The 19,771-nt window shown below is 39.5% G+C and overlaps 1 protein-coding gene across 1 annotated transcript; it reads left to right on the top strand.

Moving 5' to 3' along the window:
* The first annotated feature begins 6,678 nt into the window (after positions 1 to 6,678).
* On the top strand, positions 6,679 to 14,061 carry LOC131310145 (leucoanthocyanidin reductase-like). The gene is made up of 5 exons (XM_058336992.1): positions 6,679 to 7,102; positions 7,468 to 7,608; positions 8,707 to 8,944; positions 12,863 to 13,066; positions 13,597 to 14,061. Exons 1-5 carry the CDS (start codon positions 6,899 to 6,901, stop codon positions 13,857 to 13,859), a joined length of 1,050 nt encoding a protein of 349 aa, XP_058192975.1. The 5' UTR covers positions 6,679 to 6,898; the 3' UTR covers positions 13,860 to 14,061.
* Positions 14,062 to 19,771: the final 5,710 nt, after the last annotated feature.

The raw sequence follows: 19,771 nt of genomic DNA, 5'->3' as shown, positions 1-19,771 counted from the left end.
TGAATTCCATTAAGCAACAAAAGCAACAGACGATATATTCAGGTTCATTTGACACGCCTAAAAGTCATGTTCTTTTAATTTCTATTGGCAGACGATGGATACCTGAATCTTAATCGATGTTTTTCTCCAAACTATAACCGATTTGTTTCCCGTGGGTACAGGTATGGTGGAGGCTATGTGATAACCGATCAGATTCGGTTCGATTATGATTTGTATGTATGTATATGGGTGTGTGTTCATTCTCTCTTTCTCAAATTCCATTTCTTTCCACACCTATTTCTTTTGTTGATAGTGTAGATGATTAGAACATTGGTGTTAGAATATAGTAATCATATAATATCATAATCATGTGCTGATATGATTACGATATTATATGATTGTCTTGATTTTATTTTAATTGTAATTGATTACGACTTCATTATAATTGGGATGATTTCCTTTCATAGTTAGGCTCATTCATTTTGTATAAATAAATGCCTCAATGTACAGTTTCATTAGCGAGTTCAATAAAACATCTCTTTTCTTATATTTAACATGGTATCAGAGCTATAAGATCTAGGTCCTGTGAAATTTTCGCTCTCGGCGGGCTGCCAAAATTCCGTCGCTATCCGTCGGGCATTCGTAGTAATATAGAACCAGCTCGTGCATTTGGATTTCACCTCAAATGACTATTGTTATGACTTCTCTCGCTCATGGCTGTTTTTTGGCTCTCCTGACCGTTTCTCTCTCTGGCTTCTCTTGACTTGGCTTGACTGTTCTTGGTTTCTTTCTCTCTCTTGGCTTCTCTTGGCTTGGCTGTTCTTGATTTCTCTAGACTTTTTCAAACTCAAATTGGTAGATCTACTTGAATTTAGGAGGGAATGTTAGAATATAGTAATCATATAATATCATAATCATGTGCTGATACGATTACGATCGATATTATATTATTGCCTTGATTTTATTTTGATTGTAATTGATTACGATTTTATTATAATTGGAATGATTTTCTTCCACACAGGCTCATTCCTCTTGTATAAATAAGGGCCTCAATGTACGGTTTCATTATCGAATTCAATAAAACATCTATTTTCTTATATTTAACAATTGGAAACGTAGTTTTATAGTGGTTTAGTGGCACTCTTGTTTCCCTTTCACCAAATTCGTCATTGGATGTTTTATGTTTTCCTCTATCCCCTCTGCAATTTCCTCTCCTCTGCAATGTCTTGGTTGGATGTTTTTTTATGTCAGTGAACAATGTGGAGAGTGGGTCGTGCACTTGTTTCTTTCTCTTAGAGTTTTGTCGATAAATACAAATCCCACCATCGATTGAGGAAATAAGAAAGGAGAGCTCACTTCTTTATATTGATACAGACGTAAAAAAAATACTTTTAAGTCCCACGTCGAAAAATCTACAAAGAAGGAGAGCTCTTTGCTATATATATTGGGACAGATGTAAGAAGCATTGAGTATCAATGAGCAACTTCCTGGCCGGTCCTGTCTGGGTGAAGAATAGTCCACTAGGTCCTACTCAAAGAGCCTATAGTCCAGTAAGTCCTCTTCATTATTTTGTTGACAAAAATATCCCTCGCAAAAAATAGACGATTTTTGAGAGAGACGATCCAGCCACCATCACCACCACCACCACCACACCGCTGCCACCGCCACTACCACCACCACCATGTCGCCGCCTCCACCACAACGCCGCCGCCGCCCCACCACCACCACTATGTCACCACCACCACCACCATGCCACCGCGCCGCCGCCGCCACCACAACGCTGGCACCACTACTCCACCACCACCACCACTCCTCCACCACCACCACGTCGCCGCCACCACCACCACGACGCCACCACCCCCACCGCCACCATCACCACCACAACGCCGCCGCCACCACCACGTCGCCGCCGCCGCCACCACTACAATTAACAGTGTTAATTTTTGTCTAAATTAGCAGTGTTAATTTTCGTCTAAATTCACACCTCAATTAACAGTGTTAATTTTCGTCTAAATTCACACCCGAATTAACAGTGTTAATCCGCCACGATTAACAGTGTTAATTGTGGTGGTGGTGGCGGCGGCAACATGGTGGTGGCAGTGGTGGTGGTGGTGGTGATGATGGTGGAGTGGTGGTGGTGATCATTGTGGTGGCGGTGGCAGCGTTGTGGTGGTGGTGGAGGCGGCGTGACGACGGTGGTAGTGGCGCTGGTTGTGGTGGTGGTGGTGGTGGTAGTGGTGGTGTAGGAGGTTGTATGGGTTTATTTATTTTTTAACAAGGGTAAAAATGTAAAATACACTTCACAGGATCTATTAGGAATTGCATTCTATAGAAAAAGGATCTAGTGGGCTATGAAATTGAAAAATAGGACCGGCCCAGAATTAACTCAAAAGGGTGAGCCTCATTGTCTTAGGCATAGTTTTTTAAAAATTGTGGTCTTAAAACTTGTTTCCTCATACGAATTAGGTGATATTAGTTTTTTTTGGAAAATTGGCTATGAGGACGGTAAAATAGTTTTTATTTAAGGGAATGACGCTAGCAAAATAGTTTTCAGTGGAGATCTTTGAACTTTTTGAGTTTTTTAGCCATAGGGCCAAAATATATTTAGGCACTTTCATAAGATTTTGGGATGCAATTTCCTATTATAGGGTTTTAGTAGTTTAAGCACTTTAATAGGGTACTCTAAGATTTTAGGCACTTCATATATAGGGTACGCTAGAATTTTAAGCACTTTCATTGGATACCTTAGGGTTTTAAGTACTTTCATAGGCAAATTTGTTCTTATGTTTGATTGCAAAAGGTACTTGTCCTTGATCTCAAAAAATATAAATATAAGAGAGTTTTGGCTAAGTTTCTCATATCTCGTAAATAAAAAATACACTCATCAAATAAAGCGCATGAGTCATTATCAAATAATCTGAATCCCTAATAAATATCAACTCGGTCCGACATTGGTAAGGACTTGATTCGTTTTGTGCTGAATTTTCTGTCAGATGTTAGAAAATTGAGCACATAATCGATCAAGCTTTTACCGATATCCGACTAACTTGATTTTTTACCGAAATTTTTTAAAAATTATTTTAAACAAAATGAGCGGCTCGCATAATTTTTGTAGGGCTCCGAGGTGAGTCTCACATAATACGGTGTGCAAATTTTGTATCCCAAAGGGCGTACCTATATATAGGACTAGATGATAGTATTTGTTTTGTTTTCTTCCCCTTTTTTCCCCTCCTTCTTTTACTTTTGGGCCACAAGGTGGATTCTGTTAGGGACCTGGACCCCCTGCTAAGCAGGAGTGCCGAGCACACCTCGGTCGTTCAAAAGTATTTTGGACGGCCCATATGTAAAGGTATCGAACGGATTTAAAAAAAAAAAAAAGGAAAAGGAAAAAGATGTTTTGATCCGGGCCGTTGATTTCTGTTAGTGCTTTGATTTTGATTTCTCTCTCTCTCTCGTTTGTTTATCGACAAGTGGATCTTACTGTTGAACAAAGAAACCAATGGTATGAAATTGATTCCTCGTTAAAGAACAAAAACCCCCGGGCGCACCCAGGTTTTCGAAAAGTAATTTCTTCCTAAAAATGGATTCTCTCCGGTCTATATTTTGGACTGGAGGAGACAGTTTTGAGCGGGACCATTCATTTACTGCAATCAACGGTATAGGTGTATTCCGTTAAATGACTGGAACTTGGATTATTTTAGGAAGATTGGTGAAAAATGGGGTGCTTTCATGAAGGTTTGATGACTCCACTATTCATTGTTTGTCATATACAAATGGTAGGGTTCTGGTTGCCACCGAGATCATGTCCACTATTGACGATTCTATTCAACTCGACATTGATGGTATTCTCTACAAAGTCAAGGTTAGGGAAGAACCTCTTGCATTTGGTGTTGAGGTTCGGAGTAGGTCTGGTCAGAACACTAGTGTTGATAAAGAGGTCAGCGATGTATCTAAGAGTGATGGCTCTTTTTCAGGTTGTGAGCTCTCTGTGATGGAATCACAAGTTAGTGAAACCAAGGGTCATCTTCTGGTGTGGAGCTTAATGTTGTCCAAGAGAGTGGAACCCATTATGAGAACTCTTTAGCAAGTGGTGGGACCGACTCTAGACTCATTGGGGATGACTCTAGTCCCAAGGTTGTGAAATCAGTGGTGGGTGATTCTAGCAATTTTGTCTTGGAAGATGGTGTAATTGTAGCTAAGTAGATAAACCCACTATTGATTCATGATCCGGTTTCGGATGTTGGGGTGTTTGACAAAGGATTTTGGAATCTCTCAGAAGTGAATTTTTTAAATCAAGCAGATATGGAAATGGTTGAACCTAACCTGACCCATGTTAAATCTATTGATGGTATCCAGTTAGTTGTGGAACTCGACCAAGCTAAGAATACTAAAGAAATGGGGAAAGGAAATTGGAAGCATAAGTTGACTGAGAAAATGTTGGGCGCTCCTAAATCTAAGAAGAAAGTGGGAAGAAAGAAGAAAAAATGCACTGTTTTTAGATCTGCGATTGCTATTGCGGCTTTATCTACTTTTTCCAGAGACACTAACAGGTTACCTTGATGATACAAAGGCTACTCGGTCATTGAGAAAATCTTGGGCGAAGATTATTTGGGCTTTGATGAGGAAGTTTTAAGTAAATTCATAATTGATCATTAGTCATCAGGGGCAGGTGGTTGGGTCTTGGGTGTATTTTGTCTGTTCTTTGGGTTTTTTGGCCCGGGTTAGCTTCTTGCCATCCAGGGGTGATTATTTTTCTCTTCTGGTTCCTATCGGCATATGATTGTTGGAGTTCTTCTTGCTCTGTTTGATGCCTCGTGCTTTGAATCCTTTTTAATCTTTGTAATATGTTTTTGAAGATTAATAAATTTTCTTTCCTGTTCAAAAAAAAGGGTATAGATGTATAGATGTATTTTTATACTTTTTCCGGTAAAAATGTATTATTACTAGTAAAAGTATAATTCGAACCGTTGAATCTACCAACGTACAATCTCAATTTGGCCTGTCCCGTCTAGTCCAAACTATTGGACTGGGGAGGAGCCAGGCCCTTTCTTCTTACTTTTTCTGTCCGGATTTAATAGTCCCTAGTTCAATCCTAATTGGATAAAAAATGAGTTATATCTTTAAATTAGTAATGAATTTTATATCCAATATGGATCTTGTTTGATAGATCTCAATTAGTTCTATAAGACAATGATTTCAAAATTAGATAAAACATTATAAATTATAAGATATAATCGATTGAAAAGTGGCACGAACTCTAAAAAATGACTGTTAAATTTGGACGGAGGGAGTACATTTTTGTGTTTGCAGTGTAAGAAAGGTCAATGAGCGCTACGATTTGACTAGTTGATTGACTAATCAATGGGTGACACATATAGTTACTCTCGTGGGGTTGACTCTTTGACCGACCAACCCCAGCTCACATATCGCTGTAGGTTGGTGCAACATGTGGGTGCCATGCAAGTAGCCCCGCCCTACCTCTGCGATATCTAACGGATCGCAATGCCCGATCAAGGTGCGCGGTCCCGTGCTCGCTGTGGAAACAGAATGCAACCTTACTGAAGAGAAGGATTGGAAGCAGGAATACGTTGACTACCTTCGAGAGGGATCATTGTGCCCTCGGATCCAAAAGAGGCCCGAAGAGTTCAGCGATGCTCACAAGTCTCAACGATCCTTTCTGGAAGGGGCAACTCTAACTGTTAAGGAAATAGAGTCTCACATTACTTGGGAGTGGAATGGGTGATCATTTAATAACATTTGGGATCTTTCCACTCATGATCAATTGATTTGAAGAGCCCTAGACAAAATACCGTTGCGGTGCCTATCTCACGACGATGCCTAGAAGGTATTGCAAAAAGCTCATGAGTTGGAACATCAAGGTCAGTGGCGGCTCCAGCAATTTATGATAGGGTGTTCGGAATTTACCTTAACTTTACCACCTGATATATTAATATACGTGTGTGTGTACAAAATCTCATATAGTTGTATAAATAGTAAGGTCAAAAAACAAAATCTCTATTCTAAAAAAATTAACTACGAAACAAAATGAGAACTTAAAATATATACTATTTGTTTAACAAAAATTTAATTTTTAAGGTTAGGTGTTTAAGACTTTTAGAATTGGATGTTCATTGATATTTACGTTGAGTGTTCAAAGAAAGGCTAGCTCCTAATTTTTACATGTATTCTAAGAAAATTTTTTTTGTTCGGATGTTCAGTTAACCATGAAAGCTGCTATGTGCAGCCGCCTCTGATCAAGGTTGATGGAAATTGTTTGAACATATGGTCCATCTCGGGTTCTATTGGCCTACGAATGGAGGCGGACTCGAAATGACATGTGGGGAGGTGCAAAGGCGGCCAAAAGTATGGGAAGTTAGTTCACGCCCCTTCTGTTGAACTACAATCTAATGAATCTATTCGTGCCCCTTACCCTTTCCACACTTGGGTGATGGACCTGATCAGTCCCATGCATACGACCTCCAGAGGTAATCAATGGATTGTGGTGGCCACGGGAGAAGGAAGAAGACAAAGAAGGAAGTAGTCTGTGATTTAGCATGACTTTTCTCAAGCCATCAGTCAGTCAAAGGAAAAAATCAAAGAAAAAGAAATTTCTAAATCTAATGGTCAAATCAAAGAGAGTAGATGATGGCCTGATGGGTAAATACCTCATGCATGCAAACAACAATACACTAGAAAAAAAAGTGTAAATGTTGAAGGGTAGCTATGAATTAATTTGTTATATCTTATTTTGTTTTTGTTAAAAAATAATAGTTTTTTATTTAAATACCAGCCCATGAGCATCCCCCTATATTTAGAATTCAAAGATTCCACCACTTAAGGACTAGAAACAGTAAGGGTTGGCGAAAGAGCAAAGAGGAGAGGGAGAGAGAGGGAGAGAGAGAAATCGAGAGGTGGAAGCATGACTGTGTCAACTTGTATTGCTAGTGGTGGTGCGGCCAAGAGCCAGAGGGTCCTGATAATTGGAGCCACTGGGTTCATTGGTCAGTTCATTGCTGAAGCTAGTTTAAGTGGTGGTCGGCCCACTTATCTTCTTGCCCGGTCTAGCTCTTCTCATGCCAAAACTATGAAAGTTCTCCAAGACAAAGGGGCCATGATCATACATGTAAGTAACCCTCTCTCTCTCTCTCTCTCTCTCTCTCTCTCACACACACACACACACACACACACGCACTCACACACACACTCAAACAATCTAAGGAACACTTCTCTAGCTATGAATGATGACTCACATCTTTTTTATTCTTGTATCTTGCTCATACTTTTAAGCGAGACATTGAAAGAAACTGGCGTAAAGTTTTAATTGAAACAATCAATTACGTGTTTTCTTTCTCATTTCTTGCACATGTATTGTGTGTGCTCGACAACTTTCTGTGTATATCAGTATATATTGTTTTGCAGATAAAATAGAGAGAGAGAGAGAGAGAGAGAGAGGTGTATTTCTAATTTTTGTAATGACTTAAATTGCAGGGTGTTATGAAGGATGAAGAGTTAATGGAAAAGATACTAAAGGAGAATGAGATCGATATAGTTATATCAGCTGTTGGTGGTGAGAATATCTTGGACCAGCTCAACCTTGTCCGTGCCATCAATTCGGTTGGAACCATCAAGGTAACCAAAAAAAAAAACAGATTTTAATGTATTGACGAAAAAAGTCAATTATTATATGAGAAATTATGCTATTCGAGACACCATCAAAACCATATACTACCACATTGATGCGAGGTTCATCGTTAACGATTAATAATGTTGAAGGGATGCGTGGACCACAACGTAACAGTGCGACACTGAATAATTAATAATTATCCTTATTATCTCGTAAGTTGAAAACCTTTGAAAGCAATTGAATATAGGTACTGATTTTTCTAACCGTCTGAAGGGTCCAATTAAAAAATACGTGAAGGACTGATGACTGTCCAAGGCTTTAAAACATGATCAGCTTTGTCCTAACTTCACCATTAAAAATATTTAAATACTTTTATTCTCAAATCATTTCATCAAGGGTGAGTCAAGGGCTGCCAGAGTTTAATTTCTTGTAATTTTCCAATGAAGAGTCAAAAGTCAATGAAAAGAAAATTGATTGTATTCCATATTTTTCCCCTTCTTTGACAAGTCAACTATCAAAATTATGGATGAATTATTTTCTTACTTTTTGTGCTATATCACAAAAAATCTAACTATTTTACTAATTGGTAGAATAAATAATTTTTGGAAAGTTAAAATGTGCTTCACGCAAAGTAAGTAGGGATTCTGAAAATTCAAAAAACTATGTCTAGGTTGATATAAGGTGAGTTTAGACTAAATCAATTTTTGTTACAGACATTTGTATTATTTAATTTTTCGTTACGTCACAATTCTTACTACATCACATTTGTTTGTCTCGACGAGAATAATCAAGAAAGTATAAAAAAATTATTTCTATTTTTTTTGTTTTTAGTCAACTATTTTCAACAGTGGTTTATATATATTGTTTTTAAAATTTTTCTCTTTGAGATAAATCAACAAAAAATTTGACCCAAATCTGAAGAAATTAAGAAAAGAACCAACCAAAAAAGACAATTTTTTTTGCACAAGGGATCCATATCACTCCATTGTATGCTACTACACTTTTTTTTTCCCCCCTATATATATAGTACTCCTAAAATATGGGGTATTTTTTTTGTTATTAAAAGAAGTGAAACAAAAAATTTGTCTTTGGATTGGTTGCAGAGGTTCTTGCCATCGGAGTTTGGGCATGACGTTGACAGGGCGGATCCGGTGGAGCCGGGTCTAACAATGTATAAAGAGAAGCGGAAGGTTCGACGGTTGACAGAGGAGTTGGGGATTCCCTACACCTATATCTGCTGCAACTCCATTGCTTCCTGGCCCTACTACGACAACACTCATCCCTCCGAAGTCCTGCCTCCGTTGGATGAGTTCCAAATATACGGTGACGGAACCGTCAAAGGTAACCCTATTTATATTGATCGGGACATTGATCTACCCAAAAGTCCGTTTTCACGGACTCAGGGTCTGTTCCAAAATTGAAAAAAAGTTCTTATTTTTTAAGAAGGCAGTTTCAAGCTCAAAAATTATGGGTTTATTGAAATCTAAAAATATACAATATGGATCTTGTTTGAAAGATCTCATCGAGATTTTTTACACAATGCAAAAAAATTGAAAAAATATTTTTTATTTATATTATTTTTGAATTTGAAAATGTGAAATAAGCTGCTTATTTTTTAAGAAGATTTTTGGAACGGGCTCTCAATGGCTCTGTTGTCCCTCATGAGGGATAACACCTGTTGTTCAAATTGAGTGGGGTTCGGAAGCGTTCACTTTGTATAAAAAAAAGAAAAAGAAAAGAGAGGGACAATACTTGCTGTTCAGATTGAGTGGGGCTCGGAAGTGTTCACTTTGTATAGAGCTTGTCGAGCAGAACAATTCTACAAAAAATCAATTCGATCGGATATCATTAAGTGCTTAATCAAAACATTTTTATCTTGAAAAGAATGGATCCAATACAATGAATCAAATCCATTGGAACCCATTATTAGCAAGTTATAAGTGTCCCGATCAGGCATTTAATAGTATCTAATTGAGCTGATTTTGATTTAATAGTATCTAATTGAGCTGATTTTTGGCAAAGTTGATCTAGTCAATGAGTTTTAAAAAATGAACATTTCCGATCGTCAAAGAAAGACTAGAGTGGGCCCCACTTGACCGGGACAACAGGTTCTATCCCTCACGAGGGACAACAAAGCCCCTGGATCCCATTTGCACAGAGAAAGATGACCTTTCATCCCCAGATTTTCGTCGGATTCAGCACAGGTTCCCAAAAAACACTCAATTTTCTTGAACTTTTGTTTATGTATTCTTAGTAAAAAATCATTTCAATCGGATATCGGTAGGAATTTTTTAGAGATGAATTTTTTTTCCTAAATTCGTAGAATGAAACTGCATACAAAAATGTTTTAAGGAAAATGAGTAATTCAAATCATCTTTTGAGAATTCGTGGTGGGCCCCATGAAAAACTATGTGCATGATCTTTTCCTTATTTGTCTGTGCGAGTAACACAGGTTTTTTTTTTTTTGGCATCACATAGTTGTTTATCTAATCACTTTCTTTGCATAGTTTTATATGAGGGAAAAACCAAGGAATGCACTATCGGACACTGTGTTTTAAATCGTTCGGTGTCTATTTACATGGATGGGTACATTTATATATTCGCTCTCTTTGCAAAGTTTTACGTGAGGGAAAAGACTAGGAACACACCTTTCGACACAATTTTGAAAAATAACAACGTCTGAAGTTGTTGGATGTATTTTTATCCACTTGCATTGAACGACTATGGATACATTTGTGTTTAGAGTTTTCTTTCAAATTCATGTTCCTTTCATTGATTGTATGTGATTTGCTTTTGAGGGTATGACCGGACGGTAGGGCCAGTTTGTGGGTCTTTTCTTAGGCTCGCTCCAACGATTCAAATTGTCTAAGCTTTTTAAATACTGTTCAAAACATATTTCACGCTAAAAATCAGGTTTATCAGATCTCATTAATATTTTCCAAGAACACATCTGTATTGTAAAAGGATCTAGTTCATCAAATCCACTCCACGACATGAAATTGATTTGTTAGTAGTCAGTGTTTCAAACTCTATATTTGTCCTATTTCTCGCAACATAAATATGTTTCGGGTATATGTATGAATCAATATTAAACAAACAAGATTTTTTACGAACAAAAATTATCGATAAGAATCGATTTTAACGAAAATGATAGTACCAAAACTATTTTTATTTGTGTCAACTGTGAAAGATCTAGCGAACATATAAAAATCAACCCTGCACGTGGTACAAAGATTTTATGCATAACAGTTTTGGCAAAAAAAAAAAAAAAGTTTTAGCATTAACAACATCCGATTCTAATTGCCTGAACTAAAAATGACCCACAAACAGGACCGAGTGTCCGGTACTTGTAGAGAAGCTCACGACTCTTTTCCTTTTTCTATATAATAACAACCCTTTCAGATGTTATTTATGGCATGGAGATGAGTTCGAGTCCCGGAGAGTAGGTGACAGAATGAATGAAATGTCAATTCAATTTATGAGCGGCCCCAATTAAATATATGTGGTCCGGGGCGGACGCAACCACAAAAACCAAAACCTTATCTTCTCTCTTGTACGAAAAAAACAGAAACCATGGAAGAGTGAAGCAGAGAAATGACGATGGAAATGATATTAGCACTCTAAAAATTGATGCAGACACTTCAAAAAATAAAGGAAAGTGGCTTTGGTGTTACACTGATTTTGAAGTGTCTGCATCAATTTTTGGAGTGCCAATATCATTTCCCGATGACAAAAGGAGAACCAGAAAATAACATAGTTACGTACGAGAAAATTTTGAGTGCCGAGCGGGTATCACGTGGTATCTGCTCAGTACATCCGATCCGTCTATTTCGGTTTTGAACGGCTCGAATTTAGAAAAAAAAATAAAAGAGAGAGTATTTCAATCTGAGTCATTCAATACACTTTTGAACAGTCCAAATATATTACTCAGGCACCACATCGGCCGGTTGTTACCAAAAATTTCTCATTACGTACAGAGTGGACCGACAACCAAGTGTGGTTGTGTTTTTTTTTTTGATCCGCGTGTGGTTGTGTTTGGTGGTGGGTTTTATGCCTTTCTTTCTTGAGTGCCAGTGTGGGGTCCTGTTCTTTTGGTCTTACATGGACTTGACGATTTTTTAGCGTGCAACTTAAATATCATCAAGTTGTGGACTTTTGGGGTTTGTGGACCATATCTAAAATATAAAATCATAGGATAGATTAGTAAATCTTTTGACATATGAACAAATGTGTGTTTTCGCCAGTGAATTGATTTTTACGCTCTTTTTTTTTATTTGAATGCACTATTTTTTTTTTAATTTTTACAATGATGTAAAATTACATAATTATTATTTGAAAAAATTTAAAATCAGTTCATTGGGCTGACAATAAAAAATGTGAATGTGTATTAAAAAATGTAAAAAAATATATAGAAATATGTGTTTTCCTTATCCTCTTGTGTGCTTATTGTCAACCCACTGGGACTGACAATAGAAAGACCGTTATTATTTTTATGTGTAAAAGAAAAAATATATGACGAGTATATTATTCCTTTGCCAATGCACCCACTTTTTAATGGGCTACTAGAGTCCACTTTTTAATTACAACCTAATGCAATAGATAAAGAGATAGTGAGGAGGAGGTTGGGTGATCCAGGTGCATGGGGTGGTCCCTTGCGCTAATCTTAAATTTCTTTGCTATGCTCAGATTGTTTAGTAGCCCAGCAAAAAATCAGTTGGTCTAGTGGTCCAACAAAAAAAATCAATTCAATCGGATAATTATAAGTGCTTGATCTAGTTTTTCAATTTTTCATTAAGTACTCAAAACAAAAAATACAAGTACATAGAAGAATTGAAAGATTAGATCAAGTACATAAAGTTATCCGATTCAGTTGATTTTTTCAAACAGGGTGGGTCCGGTATGAACCGCACTCCGGTCATTTGAATCTGGTCCATATATTTCAAATTCAGTACTTCCCCCCGTCCTATTTTATTTGTCATTTTTTGATATTCGTGTCAATTTTCAATTGCTTATATCTTTCAATATAAATATTCAAAAATATACAATACAGATCTTATTTAATAGTTCTCGATCAAGTCTATGATACAAAGTTTTAAAGATTATGAAAAACATTATAGAATTGAGACATACAAGCGTTTAAAGAACGACACAAATAACGAACATGGACAGACAAAATGAGATGGAGAGAGTACTTTTTTTTTTTTTTTTTTTTCGTGTGGTTGACTTCTGACTAATTCTCTGATTATTTTGTTAATGCAGCTTATTTTGTTGCGGGCTCTGATATCGGAAAATTTACAATCAAAGCTGCTGATGATATTCGTACTTTGAACAAACAACTTCATTTCCGACCAACGTGCAATTATCTGAATATAAATGAACTTGCATCTTTGTGGGAGAAAAAAATTGGTCGAAGCCTCCCTAGGGTTACAGTCTCAGAAGATGATCTACTAGCTGCAGCAGCAGGTTCTTTTCACCCAAAATTTCATTTCCAATACGAAAAAATCACTAATTTAGATTAATAATGTCACTGTCAATGTTTTTGTTGTCGTTTCCAATTTAGATTAATAATTTCATTTCCAAAATGTCACTGTTTTTGGGGTCGTTTCACTGATATTTGCTAAAAAAATTTAGATTAATAATTCATCTATATAAGCAGATTATAAAAAGTAAATATTATGACTAAAGACAAAACCTTTGGAAAGAAGTTTTCACACTGCATTTAGTGTTTTCAGGATCGTCTTGAATGGGAATTTCTCAAACTAAGTCTACATTTTTGAACTATTTTATTACCCATGGTCTTTGGGAAATTTTGATTTCGCCCAAATATTAAAATAGTACCCAATGTAATATATTGGTGTGTCTACATGACTTCAACTTGCAAAAATTGAGGAGAAATTAATGTTTTCAAATCTAACCCAATACAAGAGAACTTGTTCGTAGATTATTTGAGTTTGATTAGATATAATATTCTTTGAACTTTTTCGATATTGCAGCGAATATCATCCCCCAAAGTGTCGTTGCATCTTTCACCCACGACATATTTATTAGGGGGTGCCAAATTAATTTTTCAATTGATGGTCCTAAGGAAGTTGAAGTGTGCGATCTCTACCCAGATGAATCATTCAAAACCGTCGAAGATTGCTTCGAAGATTATATGATTCGTGTTGATGACACAAGCAAAGGCGAAGTCGCCAATGGAATCGTCGCGCAAAACCATGTTGTTGATGCGCTGCCAATCACAGCAATGTGCGCTTGAATAGGGTTCTAGAAGTCTGACTATTTTTCTTGGCAAATAAAATTGTGAGTCAAATTGTTGCCCACTGTAATTTGTTTCACGATCAATTTATGATTTCATCTCGTAATTCTATGTGCGCTAGCTAAGCGTTCTATATAGTCCGACTATTTTTTCTTGGCAACAATTTTATGAATAAAATTGGGAGTCAAATTGTTGCCCACTATAATTTGTTGCACGATCAATTTATGATTTCACTTCTAAAGGGTGATCTAAATTTATTATTCAGAGGGCGGGGGAGAAATAGGCCTTTGAATCTGGAAAATCAAATTAATTTGAAGGAGAATAAAGTTCTCTAGTTCGGGGAGAGAGAGAGAGAGAGAGAGAGAGAGAGAGAGAGAGAGAGAGAGAGAGAGAGAGAGAGAGAGAGAGAGAGAGAGAGAGAGAGAGAGTTTTATTTTTATGTAGGGGGTATTTCCGAACAGGTACATCTAGTTGCCGAACACGTGTATAAGTTCACGTGAGAAATTGAACATGATTGATCGCCGATCAGTGCTGACTGATCAGCAGATAGTGACATTCCGATTACCTTGGACTAAGTTGCATGTGAAGTAGCAGGTCCAAACAGAACTGTTCGGTTACGATACAGCCGAACAGATAAAGTAAGAACCGAGTACGTGATGCGAGGGATGACGGATTGAAAGCAATGCAATTGATATCCGAACAAATGGTACGTGGGACCATAGTTTGAACATAGACAGGACAGTCGCCGTGCAAGACGGTGTTCGGCGATATGGACCAGTGACATGAGAAGTCATTGGTCCAGGCAGTCTGTTCGGCAACGATATGGCCGAACAAGGAAAGAACTCCAATCAAGTGTTGGAGCAGAGGGAATACTCTGGAAGATTCCAGAATAGTCATATTCCGTAAAGGAATAAGATCCCGGGAATATAGGATCAGGTTAAGATACCCAATGAGAATGGGATGTTCGGCCTGTAATGGAAAAGAATCCTAAAAGGACTCTTTTCCATAAACTGATAAAGGGAACGAGACTCCTTGAAATCCTGGGTTTCCTATACGAGTTAGGAATCCTATGGCACCAGGAATGCTTGGGCAACAAGCATACGAAAATCTATAAATATGAGGTAAACTTAGAGGCAAAAGGTACGCAATACTTGGCATTCTTATTGCTTTCCTACTGAGAATTAGGGTTTAACTGCTAGTACGTGATACTAACTTTGGCATCGGAGGGCCTTTGCCACGAGAGGCAAAGGTGCGCTCACCCCCTGTTTATTTTGCAGATTAGGGTTCCGACGACGAATTAGGGTTCCGGTGAAGAGGCCCGAGAAAGCCGTTGCAGTCCAGTTGATCCGAAGCATCAATTGTTTTCATCCCCCTACAATTGGCGCCGTCTGTGGGAAACGAACCAGCTTTTTTGAAAAGCAAGTACGATAGAAGAAGATCCAGCTACTCCATTTAGTCCAAAGGACCAGTTGGGTGGGGGAAGAGATAAATCCCCACCAGGCGCTCCGAGAAAGCCCACTGGTAGACATGACAGAGGTAACTCCAAGGAAAAAGGAGACAAAACCACTACCGGCTCCACGAGAAGGAGTAGGTCTCATCGAAGAAAAGAGTCAGTTACCCGTTCAAAGAGTATACACGATGATAACGATGTCCTTGATAAGAAGATAAGGGAAATCGAGGAGTATGCTCGTTTAATTAAAAAACGAGAGTATGAGATACAGGAGTTGCAGCGGGTACGAGAGCACCCAGAAGAGTCTGGACTCTCTCGTAGGCATTCCCAAAGGATGGACAGACGCTGGTAGTCCATAAGCAGACCCATTCACGGAGGAGAAGTAGCAGAAGTCCTGTCATAGGGCGTTATGAGGCTTCTCCACGAAAAAGGGGAAGAAGAAGTAAAAGCCAAACATCCGAGAGAAGGGCTTCTTCACGAAAAGAGAGAAGCAGAGATAGAAGTTCCACCCCCGAAGAGGAGGGAACAAGGAAACACCATCGAGATAGGTACGAGAGACCTGATACTGATTGGGCCAAAGCCACGGCTCACAAGTCCAAGGAGTTCGAGGATGGGACAGTGGCTGCACGAGAAGCAGCAGGCAAGGCATTAAGTAATATTGCGGCCTCCCCATTTACAAAGAGGCTACAAGAGGCTAGGTTGCCGAGTAGAGTGAAGCACGGTGCATTCGTACTTTACTAGACAAATACGGATTCCATGGCTCACATACAGCATTATCAACAGGCTATGTTTATGCATGAAGGGGATGATTCCATCTTGTGCAAGATGTTTCCCTCTAGTCTTGGCAAGGTGGCTTTATCCTGGTTTCATAAACTGGCCCCATGATCCATACGAGGATGGAGGCAGTTGGCCGAGGAATTCCCTGCTCGGTTCTTGACAAGCAGAAAAGCCCCAAAGACCTTTGAGAGTCTTTCCACCATGAAACAGGAGGAGAACGAGCAGATCATGGATTATGCAAAGAAGTACTGGCAGACTTTCAATGAGATTGAAAGTTGCAGTGAGGAGTACGCAATTGCTACCTTCAAGACTGGTTTGCCTGTTCGGGGAGAGCTGCGTCGTTCATTGAATAAACATTTGGTAGCCACATTGGCTAAATTGATGGAACGGATAGAGCAACACGCCAGAATGGAGGATGACATACTCCGTGAGGATGGCAGGACGGTTGCCGAACAGCCGAAGGCACCTGCCAAAAAGGTGGATAAGCCAGAGCCCAAAACTTATAGAGAGAGAAGGGAATATGGGCAGGCTAAGAAAGAGCCGTCCAAAGATAAGCAAGCTCCTGACTCAAAAGCTTTCTTTTCTATCACTACGGTTTGGAAGGAACCAATATACAGAATTCTTTATCGAATAAAGAATCAGCCATATTTTAAGTGGCACCCGAGTCTAGGCGGAGACAAGGATGCAAAACGTGCTACGAATCAGCACTGCAGTTACCACAAAGATTGAGGCCACATGACCGAGGATTGTGAGATGTACAAGAGGCACCTTGATGATTTGGTCTCTCGGGGCTATCTCAAGGAATTTATCCAGGAGGATCCTAAAGAGAAAGGGAAGACTATAGAGCTGGGTTACGAGCAAAACCCTAAAGGAGTAATCCATATGATACATGGGTTGGCCACACCTTATACGAGAAATGAGGTTAGGCTGTTATAAAGGCAAGTTAAGCACGATCAGCACGTGATGCGATTGGGAAACAAGAGAGGGCGAGAGACTGATGTATGCAATGAGAGCTTAGCATTCAGTGATGATGACCTGGGAGAGGTCCAAATACCCCACAACGATGCCTTGGTTGTAACCCTACGAGTTGGGGAATATGACATTGAGAGAATTCTAGTGGACTCAGGAAGTTGTACAGAGGTGTTGTACTACGATGCGTTCAAGAAGCTGGGATTGGCCCAAACAGATTTAGAGCAATCTACAACACCCCTGATCGGCTTCGGTGCAGGAGCAGTATGGCCCCTTGGAAAGGTAACACTACCTGTTCAGGCTAGGACGGTGGTATTGAGGACAGATTTCTTAGTAGTCGATGTTCCCTCTTCCTATAACGCGATTATAGGAAGGACATGGTTGCACAAGATGAGGGCAGTTTCCTCGACTTAACATCAGATGGTAAAGTTCCCAGGATCGAATGGGGTTGAAGTGCTCAGAGGCAATCAGAAAGTGGCTCAACAGTGTTTGATCTCCATCATTAAAACAGCCCCAAAGGTCCACTATGTTCATACGTTAGAAGTACCGGATCAACCAACTATCGAGGATGTTGGAAGAAGCCCGGTTGAAAAAGTGGTTGAAGGTTTGGAAAAGATTCAGATCAGCGAGACTGATCCTGAAAGATATTTTTTAATTGGGAAATCATTACCAGCAGAGGAAAAGGCTGAGTCAATAAGATTTCTGAAGGAATATATCGGGAGATGCCCGGAGTGGATGCAGATGTGATCTGTCATCATTTAAACATTGATGCCCAGCATAAACCGGTCATTCAGAAAAAACGAAGGGCAGCCGTGCAGCATGTGGATGCAGTAATAGAAGAAGTCGATCGTTTACTGAAGGCTAAAGCGATACGCGAGGTCTACTACCCAAAATGGTTATCCAACACCGTTATGGTGAAGAAAAAGAATGGGAAGTGGCGTGTCTGTGTAGACTTCACAGACCTAAACAAAGCGTGCCCAAAGGATAGTTTTCCTCTTCCAAGAATTGACCAGTTGGTTGATGCAACCGCTGGTTATGAGCGAATGAGTTTTCTCGATGCATATCGAGGGTATCATCAAATTGCTATGTTCGGCCCTGATCAAGAGAAGACTTCGTTTATCACGCCACGAGGGTTGTACTGCTATAGTGTTATGCCGTTTGGGCTAAAAAATGCTGGGGCAACATACCAAAGACTTGCAACCATTATGTTCAAGAAATTACTTGGAAAGATTATGGAAGTTTACATAGATGATATGGTGGTAAAAAGTCGAGATAAACAGGGGCATATAGCTGATTTGAAAGACGTTTTCAAAATCTTGAGGAAGTACAATTGAAACTCAACGCCTCGAAATGTGCGTTTGGAGTTGGTTCAGGAAAGTTCCTGGGTCATTTGGTAACCATGAGAGGGATAGAGGCTAATCCCGATTAGATTGCTGCCCTACAGAGACTACAAAGTCCCAAAACCACAAAGGAAGTCCAGAGACTGACTGGAATGGCAGCAACACTTAACAGATTCATTAGCAGGTCAAGTGATAAGTACAGACCCTTTTTTCAATTGCTGAAAAAGAGGGAGGGATTTGAATGGGGAGCAGAGTGTGAACAAGCCTTCCAGAACCTGAAGAAGTATCTGGCCGAGCCCCCACTTTTGTCAACACCGCAACAAGGTGAGTCTTTAATTCTGTACTTAGCTGTTTCCGAGCATGCAGTAAGTGCAGTTCTGTTAAGGGACTTAGAGATGGAACAAATCCCTATCTATTATGTTAGCAAGACATTGCTAGATGCAGAAACGAGATATCTGCCTTTAGAAAGCTTGTCCTGGCACTTAGGACAGCCACAAGGAAGCTGCCACACTACTTCCAAAGCCACAAGGTTGTGATTTACACTGAGTTTCCATTGAAATCATTGTTACGAAAAGCAGACTTGTCGGGAAGGATCTCGACGTGGTCCATGGAGTTAAGTCAATACGATCTCGATTATCAGCCACGCACAGCAATCAAAGGCCAGGTGTTGGCTGATTTTGTGGCGGAATTTTCTCCCACGGTGGCTCCCCAACCTCCTACGAGAAAGGAGCAGGCAACAGAGACATCACCCATAAAGAATCAACCCCCAGCCGAACAGGATCACCTGGAATGGAAATTGTATGTTGACGGATCAGCATGTAACATAGGGTCAGGGATTGGGATTGTGCTTCTTCCCCCTGATGGAATGATGTTGGAGCTATCTGTTCGGCTAGGCTTTAGTGCGTCAAATAATGTGGCAGAGTACGAGGCACTTTTAGCTGGATTGAGGAGTGCAAAAACCCTAAAAGCAAGACGGGTAAGGGTGTATTGTGATTCACAACTTGTGGTGAACCAGTTGTTCGGCGAGTACGAAACTCGAAATGAAAAGATGGTGGCCTACGTGCAGACAGCCAAGGACCTACTTGATACATTCGAGAGGGTGTATATTGAACAGATAAGCTCTGGACAGAATGCTCATGCAGATTCATTAGCTTGGTTGGCTGCAGCTGTCCCAACTGAGTTCAAAAGGAAGGTGGCAGTAGAATATCTGAATGAGCCGAGCATTGGGAGGAACGTAGACTTGGTCTTGGACGTGAACCAAGGACCAAGTTGGATGGACCCAATCATGGAGTTCTTACGAGACGAGATACTCCCTCCTGACAAAAAGGAGGCTCACAAGATAAGAATCAAATCTGCTCGGTTCTGGTTGTCCCCAG

Source organism: Rhododendron vialii, chromosome 12a, assembly GCF_030253575.1.
Source record: "Rhododendron vialii isolate Sample 1 chromosome 12a, ASM3025357v1".
Classification (NCBI taxonomy): Eukaryota; Viridiplantae; Streptophyta; class Magnoliopsida; order Ericales; family Ericaceae; genus Rhododendron; species Rhododendron vialii.
Note: the sequence above shows the minus strand (reverse complement) of the source record. Positions and strands in the feature narration are given on the sequence as shown.